This window comes from Dermacentor silvarum, chromosome 9, assembly GCF_013339745.2.
Source record: "Dermacentor silvarum isolate Dsil-2018 chromosome 9, BIME_Dsil_1.4, whole genome shotgun sequence".
Lineage (NCBI taxonomy): Eukaryota > Metazoa > Arthropoda > Arachnida > Ixodida > Ixodidae > Dermacentor > Dermacentor silvarum.
Window position 1 is genome coordinate 110751766 of NC_051162.1, and position 20067 is coordinate 110771832.

Here is a 20067-nt window from a genome sequence, read left to right on the forward strand (position 1 = left end):
TTTACACTAATACAACTGACTTATCCAAAACAGTACCCTTGCGAAATTTCGGAAGCCTATTAGAAGGAGCTCAACCTGTTGGTGTAGGTTGTTATTCACTTCTAACGTTTCACGGGGTTTGAGAATTTCTGCGGGTGGCAGGTGTTTGCTGTGTTCCCCAAGCCTAGACCGTATACCTCGAACACTGCCTGCTGCGAGCATGAATAAGCGCCAGTCGTCGGACGAAGACGACCTTATCACACCTGTCAGCTACTATAAAAAGAAGGGGCCACACCAACTCGGAAATAGAACTCTTTTTTTTTTTTTACCAAGACGCGCTGGTCATGTAACGTTACAATTTTTAGCCTCCTTCTATCAATGGAGAATATGCATATTTAGCTCATGAAAGCACGACAGCCGTTAGTGCCTATATATTGTGAGATGTTTTATGTGATTTACTAAAACACGAGCCGCACTGTTTTCTGTCTGACAAAATTTTACATTAGGTCGACACGGCATGAAACCGTATATTTGGTCACCGTCCCTTTCATTCAAAATTTTCTTTCAATTTTTTTTACGATTGCCCGATAATTCGGAAAATTTGAAGGCCCCTTGCACATAAGCCCAAGAGTAGCCGTCTTCCTTTTCCACAAGGTACTATTATGGCAAATATAATGTGGCCTAAACAAATATAGTGCTTGCTAAAGATATGTAAGGACTGTCAAGTATGCCAAAATTAAAAACAAATAAGAGTGTGAACTGCTTCGAACTGAAACCGTCAGAAACGCAAGGAAAATCAAAGCTTCTGCAAGCAAAGCTTCCATGATGATGATGATGATGATGATTTATTGGCATCCCCTTTGAAACGGGGCGGCGACAAATAGTCACCTAGCCTGCTTGATTTAATCAGGTATACTATACATGTTCTTTATCTAGCATTTTTGTATACCTATCATTATTTTTCTTTTTCAAAAATTTTCCTTGTACCGCTGCCTATGATTTTAAGAGATCAGGTCGCATCCATCTTTTCCCTACTTTTTTTCCACCAGTACTCTAATCGTCTCTTGCTGATCTCTACGGCTGATCTGTTTATGTTTCCTTCCACTTTAAACCCAAGCGCTTCTGGGAGTTGCACGTTACCTACGGTTCTCGCTGGGTGGATCCCGTCGCATTCCATCAGGATGTGCTGAGTGGTTTCTGGATCTTTACTGCAGCATACACATGTCTCATCTAGTTCCGAATATTTGTTCCGATATGTTTTCGTCCTTAGGCAACCGGCTCGAGCCTCAAATAGCAAGGCACTGCCCTTTGTGTTATCGTACAGATTTTCCCTTCTAATTTCTTTCTTCTCATTCTTGTAAATCTCCATTGTCCTTTTCGTTTCCATTCTTTGCATCCAATTCACGGTCTCTATTTCTCTCACTTTCTTTCTGATGACCCCTGGTTGTCTATTTACAGTTTCGATTATCCTGTATTTGGTTGCCAACTTCCTTGACCTCTTCCTCCATTCTGTGTCCACGCTTTTCATGTAGAGATACTTGTGCACTTTAGCCGCCCATTTATTTTCATCCATGTTCCTGAGCCTTTCTTCAAAACTAATTTTGCTTTGTGCTTCTCTGACTTCAAAAGAGGCCCAACCCATGTCTCCATGCACTGCCTCATTTGTCGTATTACCGTGTGCTCCCAAAGCCAACCGGCCTACTGATCTTTGGTTAACTTCCAAACCCGCCAATATATCCGATTTTAAGCATATAATGGCATTTGCGAATGTTAGCGCTGGCACCATTACTCCTTTCCAGATTCCACGCACCACCTCATACTTATTGTGGCCCCACAGTGCTCTGTGTTTCATTAATGCTGCATTCCGCTTCCCCTTTATTTTCAGATTATCTTGGTGGTTGCTTGAGTAATTCTTTCCTTCGTTTATGTGTACGCCGAGGTACTTATATTGCTTCACTATGGGTATTACTTGCTGTTGAATTGACACCACGAAGTTACTCGTGTGCTCATTAAAGATCATAATCCCTGATTTCTCTGTGCTAAACTTAAGGCCTAGATTTGTCGCTGCGTTCCCACAGATATTCGCAAGTATCTGTAAATCTTTTTTATTGTCCGCTAGTAGCACAATGTCGTCTGCGTACATCAGTCCAGGGATCTTCTGTTGCACCATTTGTCCATTACGCATGTAGGATAAATCAAAACCTAATTCGCTGTTTTCCAGTCGTCTTTCTATGCCCTTGACGTAAAGCGTGAACAACAATGGTGACAGAGGGCATCCTTGCTTCAATCCTTGGTGAATTCCCACCATTTCATTTCCTTTTCGGCCTTCCCATGCCACTTGTACTTGGTTGTCTCGATATATCTCCCTCAGCAGCTCCACGAAATCGTCATCTATGCCTTCGTATTGAAGAATATCCCACAACAATTCCCTGTCTACGTTGTCATAAGCTCCTTTAATATCTAGAAATGCTATCCATAAAGGTCTTTTCTGAGTTACTGAAATCTCTATGCACTGAGTTAGTACAAACATATTGTCTTCTAAGCGTCTGCCTGGCCTGAACCCATTCTGTAGTTCCCCCAATACACCGTTTTCCTCCACCCACTTCGACAGTTCTAATTTTATGGCTTGCATTGCCATTCTATATATCACCGACGTTACTGTAACTGGCCTGTACGAGCTCGTCTTATCCTTATCTCCTTTGAAGTTGCCAGTGGCGCCACCTCTTGGATGCGACGCTGACTGCGTCAGAGCAGCGGCAGAGTAAGCCCACTGCCCCCTTCTAGTACACTGTAGTCGTGCGAAAGACCGTGGGGAAATGGCCGGGAAGGAGGGGGGGGGGGGGGGGGGGCGTCGTCATTCTACGACAGCAAATGCGCGTTTCGCGACCGCGCGCATGGCGAACTGCACATCGCGGCTAAATCGCGCGCGCGCAAGGACTGAGGCAGTGCGGGAGGGAGGGGGGACGCCGTTCTACTCCAGCACCAACTGCGCACTTAGCACGGCCGCGGGCGGTCGCGCGCTCCTTATCTTGAAAGCAATCTGCAGGTGGTTCATTCCTTTGTGCGTGCGGTGTTTTCGTCGTTCAGTTCGCGTTGAAGCGATGCACGTCACCGATGCACGTCACGATGACGTGGCGTTTTGATAGCAAGTGTCCGTGTCTTCAAGCGCTAGGACCCCCTGTGATGTATCTAACCAACTAGTCTAAAAAAGCCATACTTTTAGACAACATGAAGACTGATTTCTTGTACTCCGGTAGAAAAAAGTTCCAAGCTGTTCTGTTACGACCTGCGCCCATCCCGAAGGCAGTACACTGTTGCTCAGCGTCTACGTAGCGTTAGCTACGAGGAAAGGACTGGGGAATCTGGGCTGATCCCGATGGCATTCCAATTTCGCTTAGCGTCTACGTACCGTTGGCTGATGCGCGGAAAGGATTGGGGAATGTGAGTTGATTCCGAAGGCATTACAATGTTGCCCAGCTTCTACTTACTGTTAACTGCTACAAGGAATGGACTGGAGATTGCGGGCTGATCCCCTGGGCTTTACAATGTTGGTAAGCATCTACGTACCTTTAGCTGCAAGGAGGAATAGACTGGGGAATGTGGAGTGTTTCCGAAGGCATTACAATGTTGCCTGGCGTCTACGTATCGTTAGCTGCTGAAAGGAGTGGACTGGGGAATGTGGGCCGATCGAAATCTGTGCTATCTAATGCAGCGTCTCAAGGTGCGGGCTGCCACTGGCTTTTAAAAGCTACTTGTTGCTATGTGACGTGGCACACGCTCCAATAATCTCAAAATGATAGTTTATGTTGGGATTAGATGAGCATGCGCGTGAGTGTAGCCTGTACGAGTATGACCCAATTGTTATAAAGAAAAAAAATGTGGCCTCATCGTTAGAACGGGAGGCACTTGAGGGGGGGGGGGGGGGTCCGAGGTTCGAATGAACTATTGGATATTTCAATTTTTGTCATTGACGACGCCCGAAATGATGCGAGACGGGAACCGACCTATACCTGCATCCCACAAAGTGCCTGCCGTGAGCTAAGGAATGCTTCGCATTAAAAAGATAGATAGCAGACTTGTGCGACCTTGCAGAATCACATCGGAATTTCCAGCGAAGGCGTTTTTTGCGAGTACCTGTAGTTGCATTAATAACTTCAGTTGCCGGCAATTAGTCCACACATTTTTAACAGAGCCCACATGTGACTCACGTGCAGGGTTTTAATTACTTGTTCGTGGAAGTTTTGTCACAGTCTGTACTTTACTCAAGCACATTTACCGTCACATGCACATAAATGCAAAGAGCACTACGACCGTCACCCTACCAAGTGGCAACAGCTGTTTGTCCTTAACTGCATCCCGTGATGGTAACCGATGAAGGAGGCAGCTGCTCTGTAGAATTTCTCCAATCATATCTCCCCACTTTCGAGCGCGTATGTTTCAGTAGACGTTTTACATGCGCCCAAGCTGCAGGAGTGTGCGTCTCGACCTACTATGGCTATGTTATACAGCTTCTCCGTTTTTAACGATACACCGCTTCTAAGTGAATTTCCTGTCTGGATAATTTCGTCATAAGGAGGGTTTACTGTACTTACCCTGCTCCCCCCCCCCCCCCCATCCCCAAGTTCGTATCAACAAATTGAAAAGTCACCGCTACCCGTGTTTGCTCTTCTTCACACCAGAAGTTGCCAGATTGCACGCCCAGTTACATGCATAAGAAGCAAGCCTAACGTACCATTTTCTTCCACTTCAGCCATTTACTCCGCTAATCATTACCCGATTCTCAGTCATGCGAATGCAAATTGTATGTGCCACTGGCGAACGCCAGCTATAAACACAATACACAGAGCTTTAATGGGTTGCTCGGTTGAACACAACTCATTCCTTTCGTTTTCTCGCGTGCACGAGATACAGGCAGGGCCGTGCCGAGAAGTCGTCGTCGCTCTTCCATTTCAAAACCTCGTTGGTGACGTCCTTGCGGAGGAGTGCATACTCGTGAGGTGATAGCGTGGTCACCACAGGATTGACAGACAGCTGGATGTCTGAGACGGAAAAATAAAATATGCGGAAGGGAAGGTGGGATTGGCAAGTCAGAGGCGGACACTAATAGTCTAATGTCAGAAGGTTACATTTTGCACGTACGGACTTGTGAGATGAATATTTAACAATAATAGGGATGACAGTGTAATGAAGTTGGCGGGAATAATGGTAGTGTTGGGAACCAGGGTTGTCAAATGGGTTTGTTTGTTCATCATGGTAAGGCGAGTTGCAGCGCAAAAAGAACACGGTAACGCAAGAATACACATTGGAAACACCTTGTGGGGGAGTTCCGCAACTGTTGGTGTGCCGCGATAACCTTCGGGAAAAGGCGGGTGCGCGTCGACGTGGTCGGTATCAAAGAACTGCTGGCAATGCAAAGTGCGTCGGGGACAGTGGGTGCCTCCAATTTTCTTTGAAACGTAATTATGAATAAAAGTATGAGTAAAGTTGACTGGCGTATACCACACTCCAGGAGACAAAAACTTCATTGCGCGGTTCATTTTCACCAGTAATCCTAAGTTTTGCGTTGTTTACAGGTATTGCAGAGGAGGTAACTAAAAAAATTGGGTCAATTTAAGTTTGAATGAGAAGAATGGATCCCATATATTGCGAGACTTGAAGCCCGCCGTTTGAAGAGCTTCCTAAATTGTCCGAAGTTATGAACTTTGGCAAATTTCGCCCTCGAAACTGAAACTAATGTACCGGAGCCACATTGCCGAGACCTTCAGCGAGAGGACCGCTTCTGCTTCACTCTAGAGGGACATCCCTCGCTTCGTGTTCGCCCGACGACAAGGAGGAAAACAGTGACCTCACTCATGGTAGTCAGCTAGTAATGTAGAAGTGGCGTTCTTCGGAACCTTAGTTTTCGTTTACTGGATTCCGTCAGCTGAAAGAAATTACTCTGCGCAAATTAGCACCATCGGCATTGCCAAGTTCTAAAGCGGTAAATACACTTTCAGCCATGGCCATCACGTTTCTTTATTGTGATCAGTCGTATGAGTAGAGCTGCTAAAATACGGTCATTTTAGTTTTAATATTTAATGGCTAATGAACAGCTGTATTTGTTTAAAGACATACACCGCCGTGGTGAAAGTATTCGGCGGAAATTACGTTACAGATATTTCCTATTCGTTAGCAATTCAGACAGCAACTTGTAATTTTAGAAACACCCTATTGGAAAATATTACTCATGACTCATAACTGGAGTTAGGTTAGCTTAGGACTGGTACAAGTGTAGAGCGCATCGAGATAGAGAGAGGGAACAACTTTATTGATTGTCCAGGATGGGGTCAGGTGTGGTGAAGTTTGGGAGTTCCTTTCCTCCCCTGTCAGCCATCGGCCAGGCGCCCCCTAACGGCGACCTCCGCCATGCGGACAGCCCGGTGCTGGGTCTCGGCGTCCGAGCTGAGCAGCAGCGTCTCCCATTGCTCCGTTTTAGTTATCGTTTCTCTGGCTTTGTAAGTGGTAATGAGTGCAGGGCATGCCCACAGTATGTGCTTGAGGTCCGCCCCTTCAGGGCAGTTTTTACATCTGTGGCTGTGTAGTTGTGCGTAGTTGTGACCATATAGTACTGGGTTGGGGCACATACCTGTCTGTAGTAGTCTTCATGCAACTGATTGTATTTTGCCTACTGTTCTGTGTGCCTCTGGATACTTTAGCCTGCCCAATCAATAGTGACCCATGATCTGTCTATAAGTCACTATACGGTCACTGCCGGTTCTTCGGGGAGAGGGCCGCTCTGGTGTGTTTCTTACGCAAGCTCGGCCGGTTAATTCTCGAGCTAGGTTGTTGGCATCCTCGTTGCCGGGTAGGGCTGTGTGAGTGGTGCGCATATTAATTGTACACTTCTGAGCCTTGCTACGCTAAATTCCTTCATGATCAGAAAGCTTCGGTTACTTACCGATGTGCGCTTGAGGATTTTCGTAATCAATCCGCTCGTACAGCAGCTCACAGGTGTTGACCGTCAGGCCAGCAGAATGAAGGACGTCACGCATGTAGGACAGTCTGGCGTTGTCGTCCTCCAAGTCATGGCTCTTGGGCGTGAACTCATCGAACACCTTCAAAGGCAGAGGTAACGTTGCTCTACCTTTGTAAAGGGCCACTAGAACTGATCGTTAAAAACCGCAGTGTGCCTTTTACGCTAAGATCTCGTTCAGCGTGATTCAGGAGACATTTTTTCGCCAGTTCTATCTAGAAATGGCAATAAAAAGCCACGGGCAATGACCTGCTGGTCATTTGATCCCTCTGCTCACCCAAACTGTCTCCAGTTAACTTCAGACTGTACACTTGCTACTCACGGCCACATTATTAAAGGCACTACCACGTTCACCGGGACGATCGACGCACGGGGTTTTGTCAGCAATGGGGAAGAAAAGCTTTTTTTTTCTCTCTCATAATGCCGGCAGCCACTAATAAACTTGTGCATGTCGTCTTATCCGCTGAGTCAAATTCTTTTATTTTAATGAAAAACGCGGCATGACTTGGTGCGCCCTAAAGTGAAATTTTATTGCTATGTAGTAACGGGGACTCATTAGGAAATATGCAAAGGGCTCTAGCCCGTATCTTTGGGCTCGTAGGAATTTAAAAGTATGTACAGAGCGAGGAGAAGAAAAACAGAGTAAAGGGTGAGACAAGACTTAGCGCTGACTAAGTAAGAACTGGTGAATTACTTCGACGATGAAGTATCAGCTGCTGAAAACAAAGTGTTCTTTGTAGATCGATTTGATGTTTTGGGGTGTGTGTATCTGGCCTCTTTCACCTCGGAAAATTGGACTACTTCAAGCCTTCTAGGGTAGCTAGGGCAATGGCAAAGATGTCAAACGAAGCTCCGAACGAAGACGACGCACCAGGTTAGCGTGGAGCAATAATAGTGCGTAATTAGCGCAAAAAGGGCGAAATGAAACCTAGATGAGTTGGCCAAAGCAGTGCAGGTCTAAAACCGGCACCGCAGTGTGGCATTACTCAACGAAAAACGTGGACCGATCTTGGAGATAGTGCAGTCTAAAAACGTACGCCTATTTCGAAGGTTGTAAAGTCTAAGCATAAGACCACATGGTATTGCGTTGCGCCCAGAAAAACCTTGTGTTTCTTCAATGTCAACTTGACTTTTTTATCAATGCTCTGTCCTATCTCAATCCTTGCTCCGTTTCTTCGTCTGCTCACTTCATTCGTGCGATGGCCAGCTACCATCGTGACTTTCTTGTCCTGAAGTCTGCGGCCACTTAGAATGAAATCATGTAACTTATCTAATTTTTGACACGTTTATAGGCAGCCCATCATAATTTGTGAGTGAATGTGATATCATTATAATATGAAATGGCAATACAATGAAATAGAATGGTAGTATATTAGGCCGTTCACAAAAACATCTAGGGGCAGTAGGAGTGTCATTCCGCTTTGCCTACCAGGGACCCAGGCCCATTAAACTCACCCACGTACAGCCAAAATAAACAATACAACGTTCACATTACGCGATTCGACTCACGTTTGAGAACTTTTTCCAATTATCGAGCTGCGCCATCTTCCTCCACAACGCCCTCGTGGGTGACACTGCGGGAAAAACCATGAGACACTCGCCGGCGGGCGTCATCAGTCGAGACACGTTCTTCATGGCCTGCTCCTGGTCCTTGAGCCAGTTGAGGCAAAAGAAAGAGTAGACGCGGTCGAATCTTCCATACTTTTTGATGAATTCACCGACGTCATCGCCGACATTGAGGTGATCATACTGGATCTTAGGGTGCGCGCTGTTTTCGCGAGCGTACGAGAGCATCTCTTCCGAGGCGTCTACCGCGACTAGCCTTCGACAGGGCGGACATCTCGGCAGTAGCCAGTCCCGAGTGAAGTCTCCCGTACCACAGCCGATGTCCAAGAATTGCTGGCTCTCGGTGTTAGCCGGTATAAAAGCAACGTGAAGGAAGTCCACAGCCTTGAGGTTGATAATACGCTGCAACTCGTCGTTATTAGCGTATGACTGCGAATTGTATCTGAGGTTTCCAGACATATTGGTAGTCATATTGGCTGGCTAGAAAGGGTGAAAAACAGTGCCCACTGGAGAACTTTGCGCGAAGATTTTTCAGATTTCTCAATGTGGCATCCGCGTGTTGGCAGCGAGCTTCCGGTTCTTGGTGCCTGCAATAAGAATTCGGTTTTCAGAGTTAGGTTTTGGAAACCTGTTGCAGAACAGGTCGCATTTAGTTTCGGCGCAGCAAATATGGAATGCTCTACAAACTATGCTCGCTGATAACCTTAAAAACGAAAATTGAGAGTCTGACGTCCCAAACTACCACAGTGTGTTATGAGGGATGTTCCAGTGGAGGTCTTCAGAATAAATTTGGCCCACTGGGTTTCCGTAACCTGCAATGTACGTTACGCCATATTACACCACGTTACGCTGTTACGCACGTTATGTCATAGCCGCTGATCTACCGTGGCGTGTGAATGCCTATAAATTCAGTACAAGGTTCGCCCATGAAACCGCACTGCATCTGCGCTGTGTGCTTCCGCGCCATAAAACATTTCCCAAGGGACGTGGACATCGAAACAACTTCGTCTACGCAATGATGGCGCAGTTGTGAGCCGGCGCAGCGGGCTCATGCATTTGTGCAAATTCTGTTTAATTTTTACAGCGGTGTACTTGCTACTACATTCATCGGCTGTCCGTGGGTGAGAGATACCATCTTCAATGTGAAACTCGAGACTTTAACCACTTCAAATGGCCTCACGCGCCATCTACTCCAGATGCAAGGTGCCAGAGGAGGCGCAAAGCGCTACTGGATCAATTACGCACAGGAACGTTAAACCGTATTTGTAGAGCCTCGCTAGGACCTGTAGCTGTCAGGTAAACTCAAATCACTTTCTTTGCCTGCTGTGGAAGAGAGGGTACACCCATGATCAAAAATATATGCATCAGGGCTTGTGCGAAAAAGCCGATTCCCTCGATGAATTGACGTATAAGTTCGAACTGAAGACTGTAGTTGCAACTTGGCATTCCCAACATCTCAGCCAATTCTCTAGTTTTGTGACATTTGGTTAGTTGCTAAGAAATTCAGTTATTTAACAGAAGCCTTAGTAAGCATCGCGGGTGTACATCTCTGGACCGAGAATGAAACGGATGAAAATGTGTGCGTTTTCTTTATTTTTCTATGCCGGCCTGCGAATACGTGCTCACGATTATGGTTTTTGTGTTCTTAACCTTTCAGCGCGCCTGAAACATGAATGATTCATTTGTACAGTCAGTTCAAGTTGCATGTCTTCTCTTGAGAAAAGTGGTCCACTCAAGAATAGGGGCCCGGGCGAAAGGATATAGCAGGAGGAAGGAATGCATTCACATATTGTGCAATTCTGCCGAATAAATAGACAAACAAACAAAAATAAATAAATAAATGAATTTTTTCAGATCCCACCAACTGTGAAAATTGATATCCTGCAAAGCGTATGGCTGAAACCACAAACAATCCTATCCAGCATTGTTTGTGGTTCCAGCCAAACGCTTCGCAGGACATTGATTTCCACAGTTCGTGCGGAAAAAACAATGCTATCCAGCATTGTTTGTGGTTCCGCAAAGCGTTGCCAGGTGGACCGACGCGTTCGTGTAAATCCAGTAGCTGTGTGTGTAACAGAAGCGTAAGAATGTGTTACGACAGGAGCAAGATGACGACCACGTTGGTGTCGATTGCGCGACGGCAGCAGTCTCAGTTCTACAGGGGCCGTTCGACACGAACTTATATACCATGACGATTACTGGGTTGCGCATATCTACTGAACGGGCTTAAGCTAGGTAAACATGGATTCTGACGTGATCTGCGACTAAATGCTCTACAATCGTACGTACCTATGTCCACGCCATGAGAACTATGTTAAAACGAGGGAGGTATTTGCACGCCGCCGCAGAAATGCTAAATCTTATTCAAACTGAGTCAATCAGTGAAGGTGGTACAACGTCGCACAGTTTCTACATAAAGTGAGCTGCTACAAGTGTTGTACTGTGGAAGGTGGGTCGATCCGAACACAAATGAAGCATAACACAGCCCCCTGACGCGCGAGCTGAAACGAGCAAAGGACACGAGAAAGTGGTATGGGACGCACGCGCTAAATATTTCAAAGAGCTGGCAGAGATTAGAATGATAGAAGTACGCGTGTGATCTTATACTTCTCTTGTTACAAGCCCAGCCAGCTCTTGCAGACTTTTTGGCGCGTGCAGAGTATGTGAGAAGTCTTGGCCTAATTAATAAATAAAAAGCCGAAATTGGGGCCTAATGGTTAGAGAACTGGACTGCTGTTTCGACGGCAGAGGCTCGATTCGAACATTGGTTACATATATATTTTATTTTTATTAAAACGAGGCGAAATGGGAACCTACTTGCCTACCTACCGCAATGTCCCTAGAATAAGGCAAGGAATGCTTCCTATAATTAAATCAATAGAAGCGACTATGTAAACCTTTTCTGCAGATTCCGCTGTGCTGGTGGAGATTACGGAGAACAATAAAGCACCGCTTTGCATCGTGTTGGCCGGAAAACAGTGTGATGGCGTCAAGAAATTAGTGCATACACCCCTATAGGTGCTGTGAGCCTTGAGAGAAAGATTTAGCACGGGAGCTTCTACCTAATTAGATACATGGGAACACAGAAATAGTGTTTATTGGCTACCACTATACAGGCTTTGATTTTGTTTGCCACACTTAAAGAGGGAGTAAAAAATATGAAAACTGTAGGAAGCACATTTCTTTTGATGCAATAAATATTGTCAGATAACATTCTCACAATCGCAAACTTTCAAAAAATTCAAGGATCAAGATCACAAATCTGGAACGCAGTAACCAAACACGGTGCAAGAATTCCGTAAGCTGTGCCTAATTATGCACTTAAAAAGTGGTTGAAATTGACGTATTCAGCCCTGCTATCTAATTTACTTGTCGTTTGCAAAAACCCTCTAATCATAGTCACAATTTACTACATTTGTCCGTATTAGATACTCCAATAGAAGCAGCCCAAAGAACTGCGATATGTATTTTTGCTTCAGAGTTAATGATATGTAAATTTCCTGATTCTATTCTTTGGAATCCTACTGACACGGATAAATTTTTATAAAACTTTCTAGATCTTAAATTTTGGTTCATAGTGTTGCTAGAACTTTTTCTTTCTCTCTCCGATGCAACAAATTTCATTCAAATCCCTCAGTCGCTTTTCTCATGAAAGCATTTCTGAGTTTTACATTTGTTTGGCCGGAAAATCGGTGTTGACCCACACCTAAAGCTTCTTCGTAACAAAGCTAAGCACGCTTGATCGTTTCCACCGAGGCCACGTGGCCTGTGCACGTCGCCAGATTAAAGGGGCTCATCCTCGAAGCTTGCATCACACCATTACCCACCGTGGTGGAGTATCGGCTTTGGTGCTGTACTGTTAAACCAGAGAGTGCGGGATAAAATTCCCGCTGTTGCGGCCGTATTTCTATGTGGGCGAAATGCAAAAACGCCCGTGTATTTATCACTGGATGCAAGTTTAAAAACCGCAGGGGGTCAAAACTGATCTGGGGGCCCCCACTACGGCGTGCCTCAGAATCATATCGTGATTCTGGCACGTAGAACCCCAGAATTCAGTTCTTTTAATCGCACCAAGCTTTGCAAGAAGCACTACGCAGCACGGACCTGGCGGAACAGCTCTGGGCCGTCCAGCGAGCCCACGATGCGGCTAGGGAGCTAAAACTCCCGGTCCCAACGTGGGAGTAGGCCGCTCTATGGGGCCTTGCTCCCCGTAGCCCGCAGGACCTTACAATTAAGTTATCCCATCCATCCATCCATCTACCAAGCTTTGCAGACGTAGCATGTCGCTCGATGGAAGTGTCGGGTTAAATATTGTGAATCTATTGAATAAATGACTTTTGACTGAATTACTGAATTGTGGTTTTACGTACCGAAAGCACGATTTCATTATGAGGCACGCCGTAAAGGGGCACTCTGGATTAATTTTGAGCGATTCCCGAGCCCGGACTGCCCCCTGTGTGGTGGTTATGCGGACTTCGAGCATGTCCTGCGGGGATGCGCCTACGCCGGTGCCCCTTTCACCCAAGAGGAAATGATGAAGCTCATTAAGGCACAGGATCAGACCTCTCAAATGCTGGCAGTAGAGCACTGCACGGGCTCGGGCTTACCCGAAAGCCCGGGCCCGGCCCGGCCCGTGGGCCGGGCCGGGTAGAGCAGTTTTTTCACGGGCTAGGGCCGGGCTCGGGCACGGCGTGTGCTTTTTTGACCCGGGCCCGGGCCGGGCTCGGGTTTTTTGACGCGGGCCCGGGCCGGGCTCGGGCTTTCTGGTGGTGTGCATGTAACGTGTAGCAAGTTATTCTCGGGCGTCTCAACCCTGAAAAACATGTATTTTTCGGTCTCGGGCCGGGTTCGGGCCAGTTTCGAGCCGGGCTCGGGCCGGGCTCGGGCCTAAGATAAGGGGGTGGCGGGCCGGGCCGGGCGGGTAACGTAGATTATTTCCGGGCCCGGGTCGGGCCCGGGTCTCGCCATAAAAGTTTTGATCGGGCTCGGGCGGGCCGCCCAACGTAAAAACGGGCCCGGGCCGGGCTCGGGCTGAAAACATCGGCCCGTGCAGTGCTCTAGCTGGCAGTCGAGAAGGCCCGCGAGAGGGCCGTCAGATTCGACCTGATGGTCCCCGAATGGGCCTAGCCAGGTGGCGTTGAGTATACTCGCGTCTATTGTGGACCGAATAAAGTTGTTTCACTCAATCACTCACTCACTCACTCACTCACCTCTAGGGGATCTTTAACGTGCCCCCAATTCACGTGACACGGGTGTTTTCTTTTTTCTTTTTTTTTTCTTTTTTGCATTTCGCCCCCATCGTAATGCGGCCGCTGCATCAGGGATTTGATCCCGTGACCTCAATAATTAAATTGATTATTTAGTGGCATGAGCAGCGAGTGACACTCTTTGATTCTTAAGCCGCGACTTCCGGTCGACGACCGACTTCCGGTTTGTGCGAAATTTAAAAAAATGTTTCTAAATAAAAAAAAAGAATAAAAACTGTACGAAATCGACGGTTGTACCTAATGTATAGATATGACATCAGAGCATAAGTTTGGTTACAAATTGAGTCAATTAGGTGACCGGAATAATTAGAAAATAATTAGAAATGACTAATTTACGCACACTAAATGACAGAATTTTAGTTTAGATACAAGCCACGTTAATAGAAATTCGCCCAAATTTGCTACGTCATGCACAACCAGAAGGGACGTCAGTGACGTCACACACAGAAAGGGGGAAAAGTAATATACGGGATAATAACTACTAGAAGGGGGGGGGGGGCAGTGTCTGTCACACATAGAGTGAACATCCGTCTTGCGGATATGCAGGCTGACGTCACATACTCTCTCCAAGGTAGATATACCTGGTAGCGAAGCTTCCATAGAAGCCCATACGTTCAAAACATGGTTGCTTACCGGCGGTTCATGGGGCTTAGCGCCATCTGTGTGAGGAGGGAACACTTCCGGCGGAAGAAAAAAATAATTTGACGTCATATCCGTCAAAAACAGAAGTGACGTCATTTTGTTCTCATAGGCGCGAAACTTGTTTTCGGAGGCCTGCCATTAGAGCTGTATATTCAAATGCCCTGCCATTCGACTTCATGGGCGTTCCGAGTTTTCAGCGCGAAAAGCGATGCGGAAAAGATCATCCGTACGGGTGTCGAAATCGCATCGCTGCACAGAACATACTTTCTTAGGAGGCCGACGTACACTTTGGGCGTAGATTGCGTAGAGTGCTCGTCCTTTCGTCGGACGCCAAGCCCGTCGGCCAGCGCTGTTGCACGAAAACAAATAAAGTAAACAAGTATCTGACGGTCGCAACTCACTACTTTTTACTGCACAGGTTAAGAAACAATAAAACTACCCGCGTCACCTAATTCAGACCAACGTCGACACGCAACACAACACATATCAGGGGGGCGTATTGTAACAGGTGAACTTTACGAGCGCGCCTTTCCACGCACTCCAAGAGTTGCATGGCATTGCAAGTGATAGCGGCGTCAACGCCCGCCGCTATCGATGGGCGCTCTCACGGTGGGCCCTGAAAAAAGGTATTTATGATCTAGTAAAATACAGTTGTATCTTTTCTCGCCATGCATATATAAAATGAATTATGAATTTTACTTTCGTTGAATGAATCTAACTGGGTCTCGCTTTAATTTTAACACGGGTTTTTTCTTTCCCAGTGTTTATTCCCCCCAAACATAGTCGCGCTTCAATCGCTGCTCCCATAACCACCCTTGCTGATATCGGTGACAATTGGTTCTGAACCGCTTTTCGCCCGAAGCTTCGCGACCTATGTGGATCGACCTTGCTCTCTCTCCACGGCTCCCTTCACATGCTCTCGCTCGCTCGAAGCGGTTGCGCGCGCTCCTTACATGCTCTGGCCAAAGCGTGGGAGGGGCACGTGGGTTGCGCTTCGCCTGCCGCTCGCTAGGGGGCTACGCGTCGTTCCCTCCTCGCCATCCTTCTTTCCCACGCCCGCATGTTAAGGCGCGCTGCGCTACGTCATCAATTGCTCCTCTATGCTTGACAGGGGGAAGACGTTCGTTCGCTCACTCCTCCGAGTTCGGTTCGCTCGTGGCGCTCGCTATGGCTGTGTCTCTGTCGTGCTTAAATAACACAAGGTTAACACAAGAAAAACAAAAAGTTGACCAAATGAATACACCAGGACACACAAATCTCGACGTGCGAGTGTCACTACCATACACCAAAGTCAAGGATTAGGATCGCCTCCAGCTTTTTTTACAATGCCAGAACAAGCCACAACTACCGAGGAAGCTTTGTAAGCATGGAAGGACTACACAACTTTTTACAAAACATGAATTCCCTCCAACTCGCCCAAGTTTCCCTTCTAGGACTACACAACGAAAAATTTGGAGGCGCTGTCCCCTTAAAAGCACTAGCATGGGGTGACATCATCAAATTGGACGATGTCTTCCCGGGCCTATCGGTAATTCTTCTTTTGATAAAGATTGACTTCATTGAATACACTTGTAAACAAGATAAAGACTGAACTTAGCAAATTGTGACAACGTGTGCTGCGCCGTAACAGCCAAATTACGGGAGAAAAGGCAACTTTCGATTCCGTGACATCACACTGAAGTACCGGCGCAGGAATATCGCTGCGAAATTTAAGGAAAAAATTGAAGTAACGCCTTCATATTGTCTCCCAGTGGCCAACCTCTTAGCGGGAAATTAACGAAACTGTAGTTCCAGAAAAGAATACTTTGTCAATGCAAACTGAAATCAGGTTTCTCTAGGCTTTCTTTAATGCGAGTCTGAATGTGAGGTCCGCGTTATAAGTTTAAATATGGTATAACGTATTCGATGAAATCAGCATGGAATGAGAACCCGAACAAACGAGGAGGAGGAGAGATAATTTGTTAGAAAGGCAGAGAGGTCGACCTGAGCTAACATGTTCTGGCATGTCCCCTCTGCACAGAGGAAAAAAGAAAGGGGACAAAAAAGAGTGATGAAAGATGATGAGGACAGGAAGGGCTGCGCACATACACTAACACAGTGGTTTCCTTAAGGTCCTGCATCTAGTCTGGTGATCTTCAAGTAGTCCAGAGCAGCCGTTGTAGCTATTTATGCTGCTGTGCGGTCACACATTGCAGACGAAATATTACATTCGGACAATGTTCGCCTGTCAATGCCTGCTAGCGTCGAAGCCAGCGTCTTCCGCTGTGTTGCGTATGGAGGGCAGTCGCAAAGAAAATGCTGGAGAGCCTCAGACACTTGGCAGCGTTCACAGTTCGCACTGTCCGTACGGCCAATAAGATGTGCATAGGGTCGAGTGAAGGCGACGCCCAGGCAAATTCGTTGAAGCATGCTTGCTTGGCATCGTTTGACTTTAGCCGGAAGGCGAAAAGTCCCGCCACAGTTTATTTTCTGCAGGCGCCTGTACCGATGGTCTGGTTGAGCCTATTAATGTGCTGTGCAATCTGGCATGAGCGTGCTCAACAGAGAGTTTACATCGCTTCGTGAGTAAGGGATCTTTACTTCGACGGCTGTAGGAATAGCGGTTCTTGCTTCCGCGTCAGCTAACTCGTTGCCAGCAAAGCCGCGGAGACCAGGTACCGATTGGAAGGTAATTGAGTGACCTGTTCCCTGAGCAAGATCAAATATTTTTAGAATGTGTAACGCTAGCATGTATTGCTGGCTTCTCACCGAGAGAGAATCGATGGCTTTGCAGCGCTGATCTTTCGTCAGACAGAATAGTCCATGGACGGGAGGGGGGAGTCACGTAGGAGACAAAAAGGACAGCTTCCCATATTGCGGCAAGCTCTGCAGTTGTTGAGGATGATTTGTCGTCAAATTTGTAGTGGTGGGACATGCCCAACTGAGGGATCACAGAGTCCGCGGGGGAGGCGCATGAAGTAACCGATCTGTCTGTGTATCGCATATATGCACAAAGCCGTCGTATAGCCCAGACAAATGGGCCAAGGTAAGTGGTTTAAGGTCAGTGGAAGGGACACGCGACTTCTTCGAAATCCCAGGTAGGTGAAGGCGCACCTTTGGTCTATGCAGTGTCCATGGTGGTACTTCAGAGATGACGGTAGGTGCGAAGCCTGAGGGTATGATATGCCTGTGAGTAGTGAGACATCTTGAGTAGGTGCAGCTTGGGCGGTTTTCTGGCATTAAAGACAAGGAACGGTGTGTGTGTCGAGTCAGCAGTCGGAGGTGAACTCGAAGTTGCTCACAGGACATGTAAACTTCAACTGGATAGGCACGTGGTTCCTCTATAGTGCCGCAAGTCGGTGTACACCATGGCAGGCCTAGGCATGTTCGAAGAGCTTGGACCTGGAGGCTTTCCAATGACCGAAGAGAAGTTATACGTATATTGGAAAGCACAGGAATAGTGTATCGTAGGTAGACCAAAAACAACGCCTGATATAGCTGCAAATGACTTTGTTCAGAGGGACCCCACCTATGCCCAGCTACAACACGAAGGGCGAGCATAAAGCTGGATAGGTTGGTCCGCAGTGCACTGACATGCTTCGACCAAGACACGCCGTGGTCAATGACGCCACCTAAATATTTATAGTGCGTCTCAGCAGGGATCACTGCTCCGTAAACGAATATCTGATACCGCGTCATTGATTTTATTGTGAATTCCATTGTAGAACATTTTGCTGAAGAAAGTTGCAGGCCTTGACGGCGCAAGTATTTTCATGCTATCGCTGTGGCCCGTTGTAGTCTTGCACGCATATGCGGACGCGTTACTACAAAAATATTGCACCAAATAATCGCTGACGTTGTTTTTTCTGTTCTAATTAAGAAACGAGGTCGGTAACACCGCCTATAAGTGACCGTCCTCTGTGGCATCCATTCATAAAATCGGGCAAGGTGGCATTTTTATCCAAGAGACATTCGAATCTTGTCAGCACCATGCCCCCCATTACTTTGCTGATGCAGCTGGCTAAGCGATAGGTCTATCGGAAGAAAGCTCGTATTTACACTTTCCTGGTTTCAAAAGAGCCCCTATGCGACTGCACTTCAAGTTGGCCAGAACTGTCCCCATGTCCCACTTATAAAATGGCAGAATGTCATTCCATGTAGAAGGACAGAAGGACCATGAGCGCTTCCTGGCTGAGTTGAGAAAGAGCAGAGTAGCTGATGCAATCAGGCACTGAGGCGGACGAGCGTCGGGATGCAGATATCACAGCATCCAGTTCATGCATAGTGAACGGCAGATCGAGGCGATCATCACAAGATGGCGCTGAATCGCAATATGGAAGCGATGCCGGTGAAATGAATGCGCCTACAAGTAATTGGCAATAATCTTCAGCCACTTCCAGTTCACTCCGGCCTTGCTTTAGTGCCTTGTACGGTGCCTGAAGGCTCCGTGGAATCTGCCACGTTCTAGATGGAGGTTTTCTTGTGTCCAGAGAACCACAAAATGTGACAACAATTAAAACGGACACCAACCACGAAAGTTGGAAAGATATAATAATTGTTTTATTATTATTATTTAATTATTATTATATTTTTTCAACTTTCGTGGTCGGTGTCCGTTTTAATTGCTGTCATGCATATTCCCGATCAGACGGCTTTCCGTCCAACTCTTGACTTTAACCACAAAATGTCCTCCAGCGTTGCTTATCGACTTTGTCGAGGTGCCGAAGTACATGTCGCTGGCCTTGGCGAGAAGTGTATAAGTCTGACGGTGACTTCTAACTCCGCCACGGCGACGGATTGCGCGGAGGTGTTCGTACGGCACATAAATCTGTGATCTTAGTGTGGTCACGCTGATATGCCTTTTTTGTAGTTAGGGCTGATGCAATACCATCATTGTACTTCTCTTTATAGCTTCTGTAAGTTCTATACTAACTACATTTTATTGCATCAAGACTACATCTGGCTGTTACAGGATAAGTGTAGAGATGATATTACAAATACATTATGTCTCTAAACGATGTAGAGAAAAGTAACTGTGTATTTAGTATCGAAAGAAGACGATATTCTCGGTTCACCTGAATGTGCACATTGAATCCTTGTATACGATACTTGACGGTCGCGTTTAAACAAGTGTGCTAAAGTGATCTACGGAAAGCAATGCAATATGAGTCAACGAGTAGTTAACAGCAGATCATCGTATGCTCGAATGCAAATGGAGCCCAATGAATAGGGCAGGGCATTTACCTTTGATGCTAACAGCTGTGAAAATGTCGGCACGCAGCCCTCATTGAAATTTCGGATTCTTCACGGTTAGCTTCCCTTGTTATAAACCAGTCCCGCTTGCTGGATTTCCAGTTGTCGTCCGATACACCGTTATCTCGCTTAACCTGTTTATACGCTTGGAGCAGCACAGTTTTTGCTTTCTTTTCTTTTTGACCAGTCGGAGTACCTTGACAATATATATCTGTCCGGGTGAGGGGCCTCGCAGACAGCACTGGCCTGGTTACATGCAGCAAAAATATCGTAAAACGAGTGCTTCGTGGAACTATCGTGATCGTCCTGTACTTTCATCTTCAGAGAGAGAGAGAGGAAATCCAAGCATCCAAAAATAAATAAATAAAA

The 20067-nt window shown here is 46.7% G+C and overlaps 1 protein-coding gene across 1 annotated transcript; it reads right to left on the reverse strand.

The window, feature by feature from the left end:
• Positions 1-4838: 4838 nt before the first annotated feature.
• LOC119463828 (juvenile hormone acid O-methyltransferase) lies at positions 4839-19750 on the reverse strand. The gene is made up of 4 exons (XM_037724647.2): positions 19690-19750; positions 8501-9144; positions 6917-7073; positions 4839-5018 (listed from the first exon to the last, which is right to left on the reverse strand). The coding sequence occupies exons 2-4, from the start codon at positions 9026-9028 to the stop codon at positions 4855-4857; spliced, it is 849 nt and encodes a 282-aa protein (XP_037580575.1). The 5' UTR covers positions 9029-9144; positions 19690-19750; the 3' UTR covers positions 4839-4854.
• Positions 19751-20067: the final 317 nt, after the last annotated feature.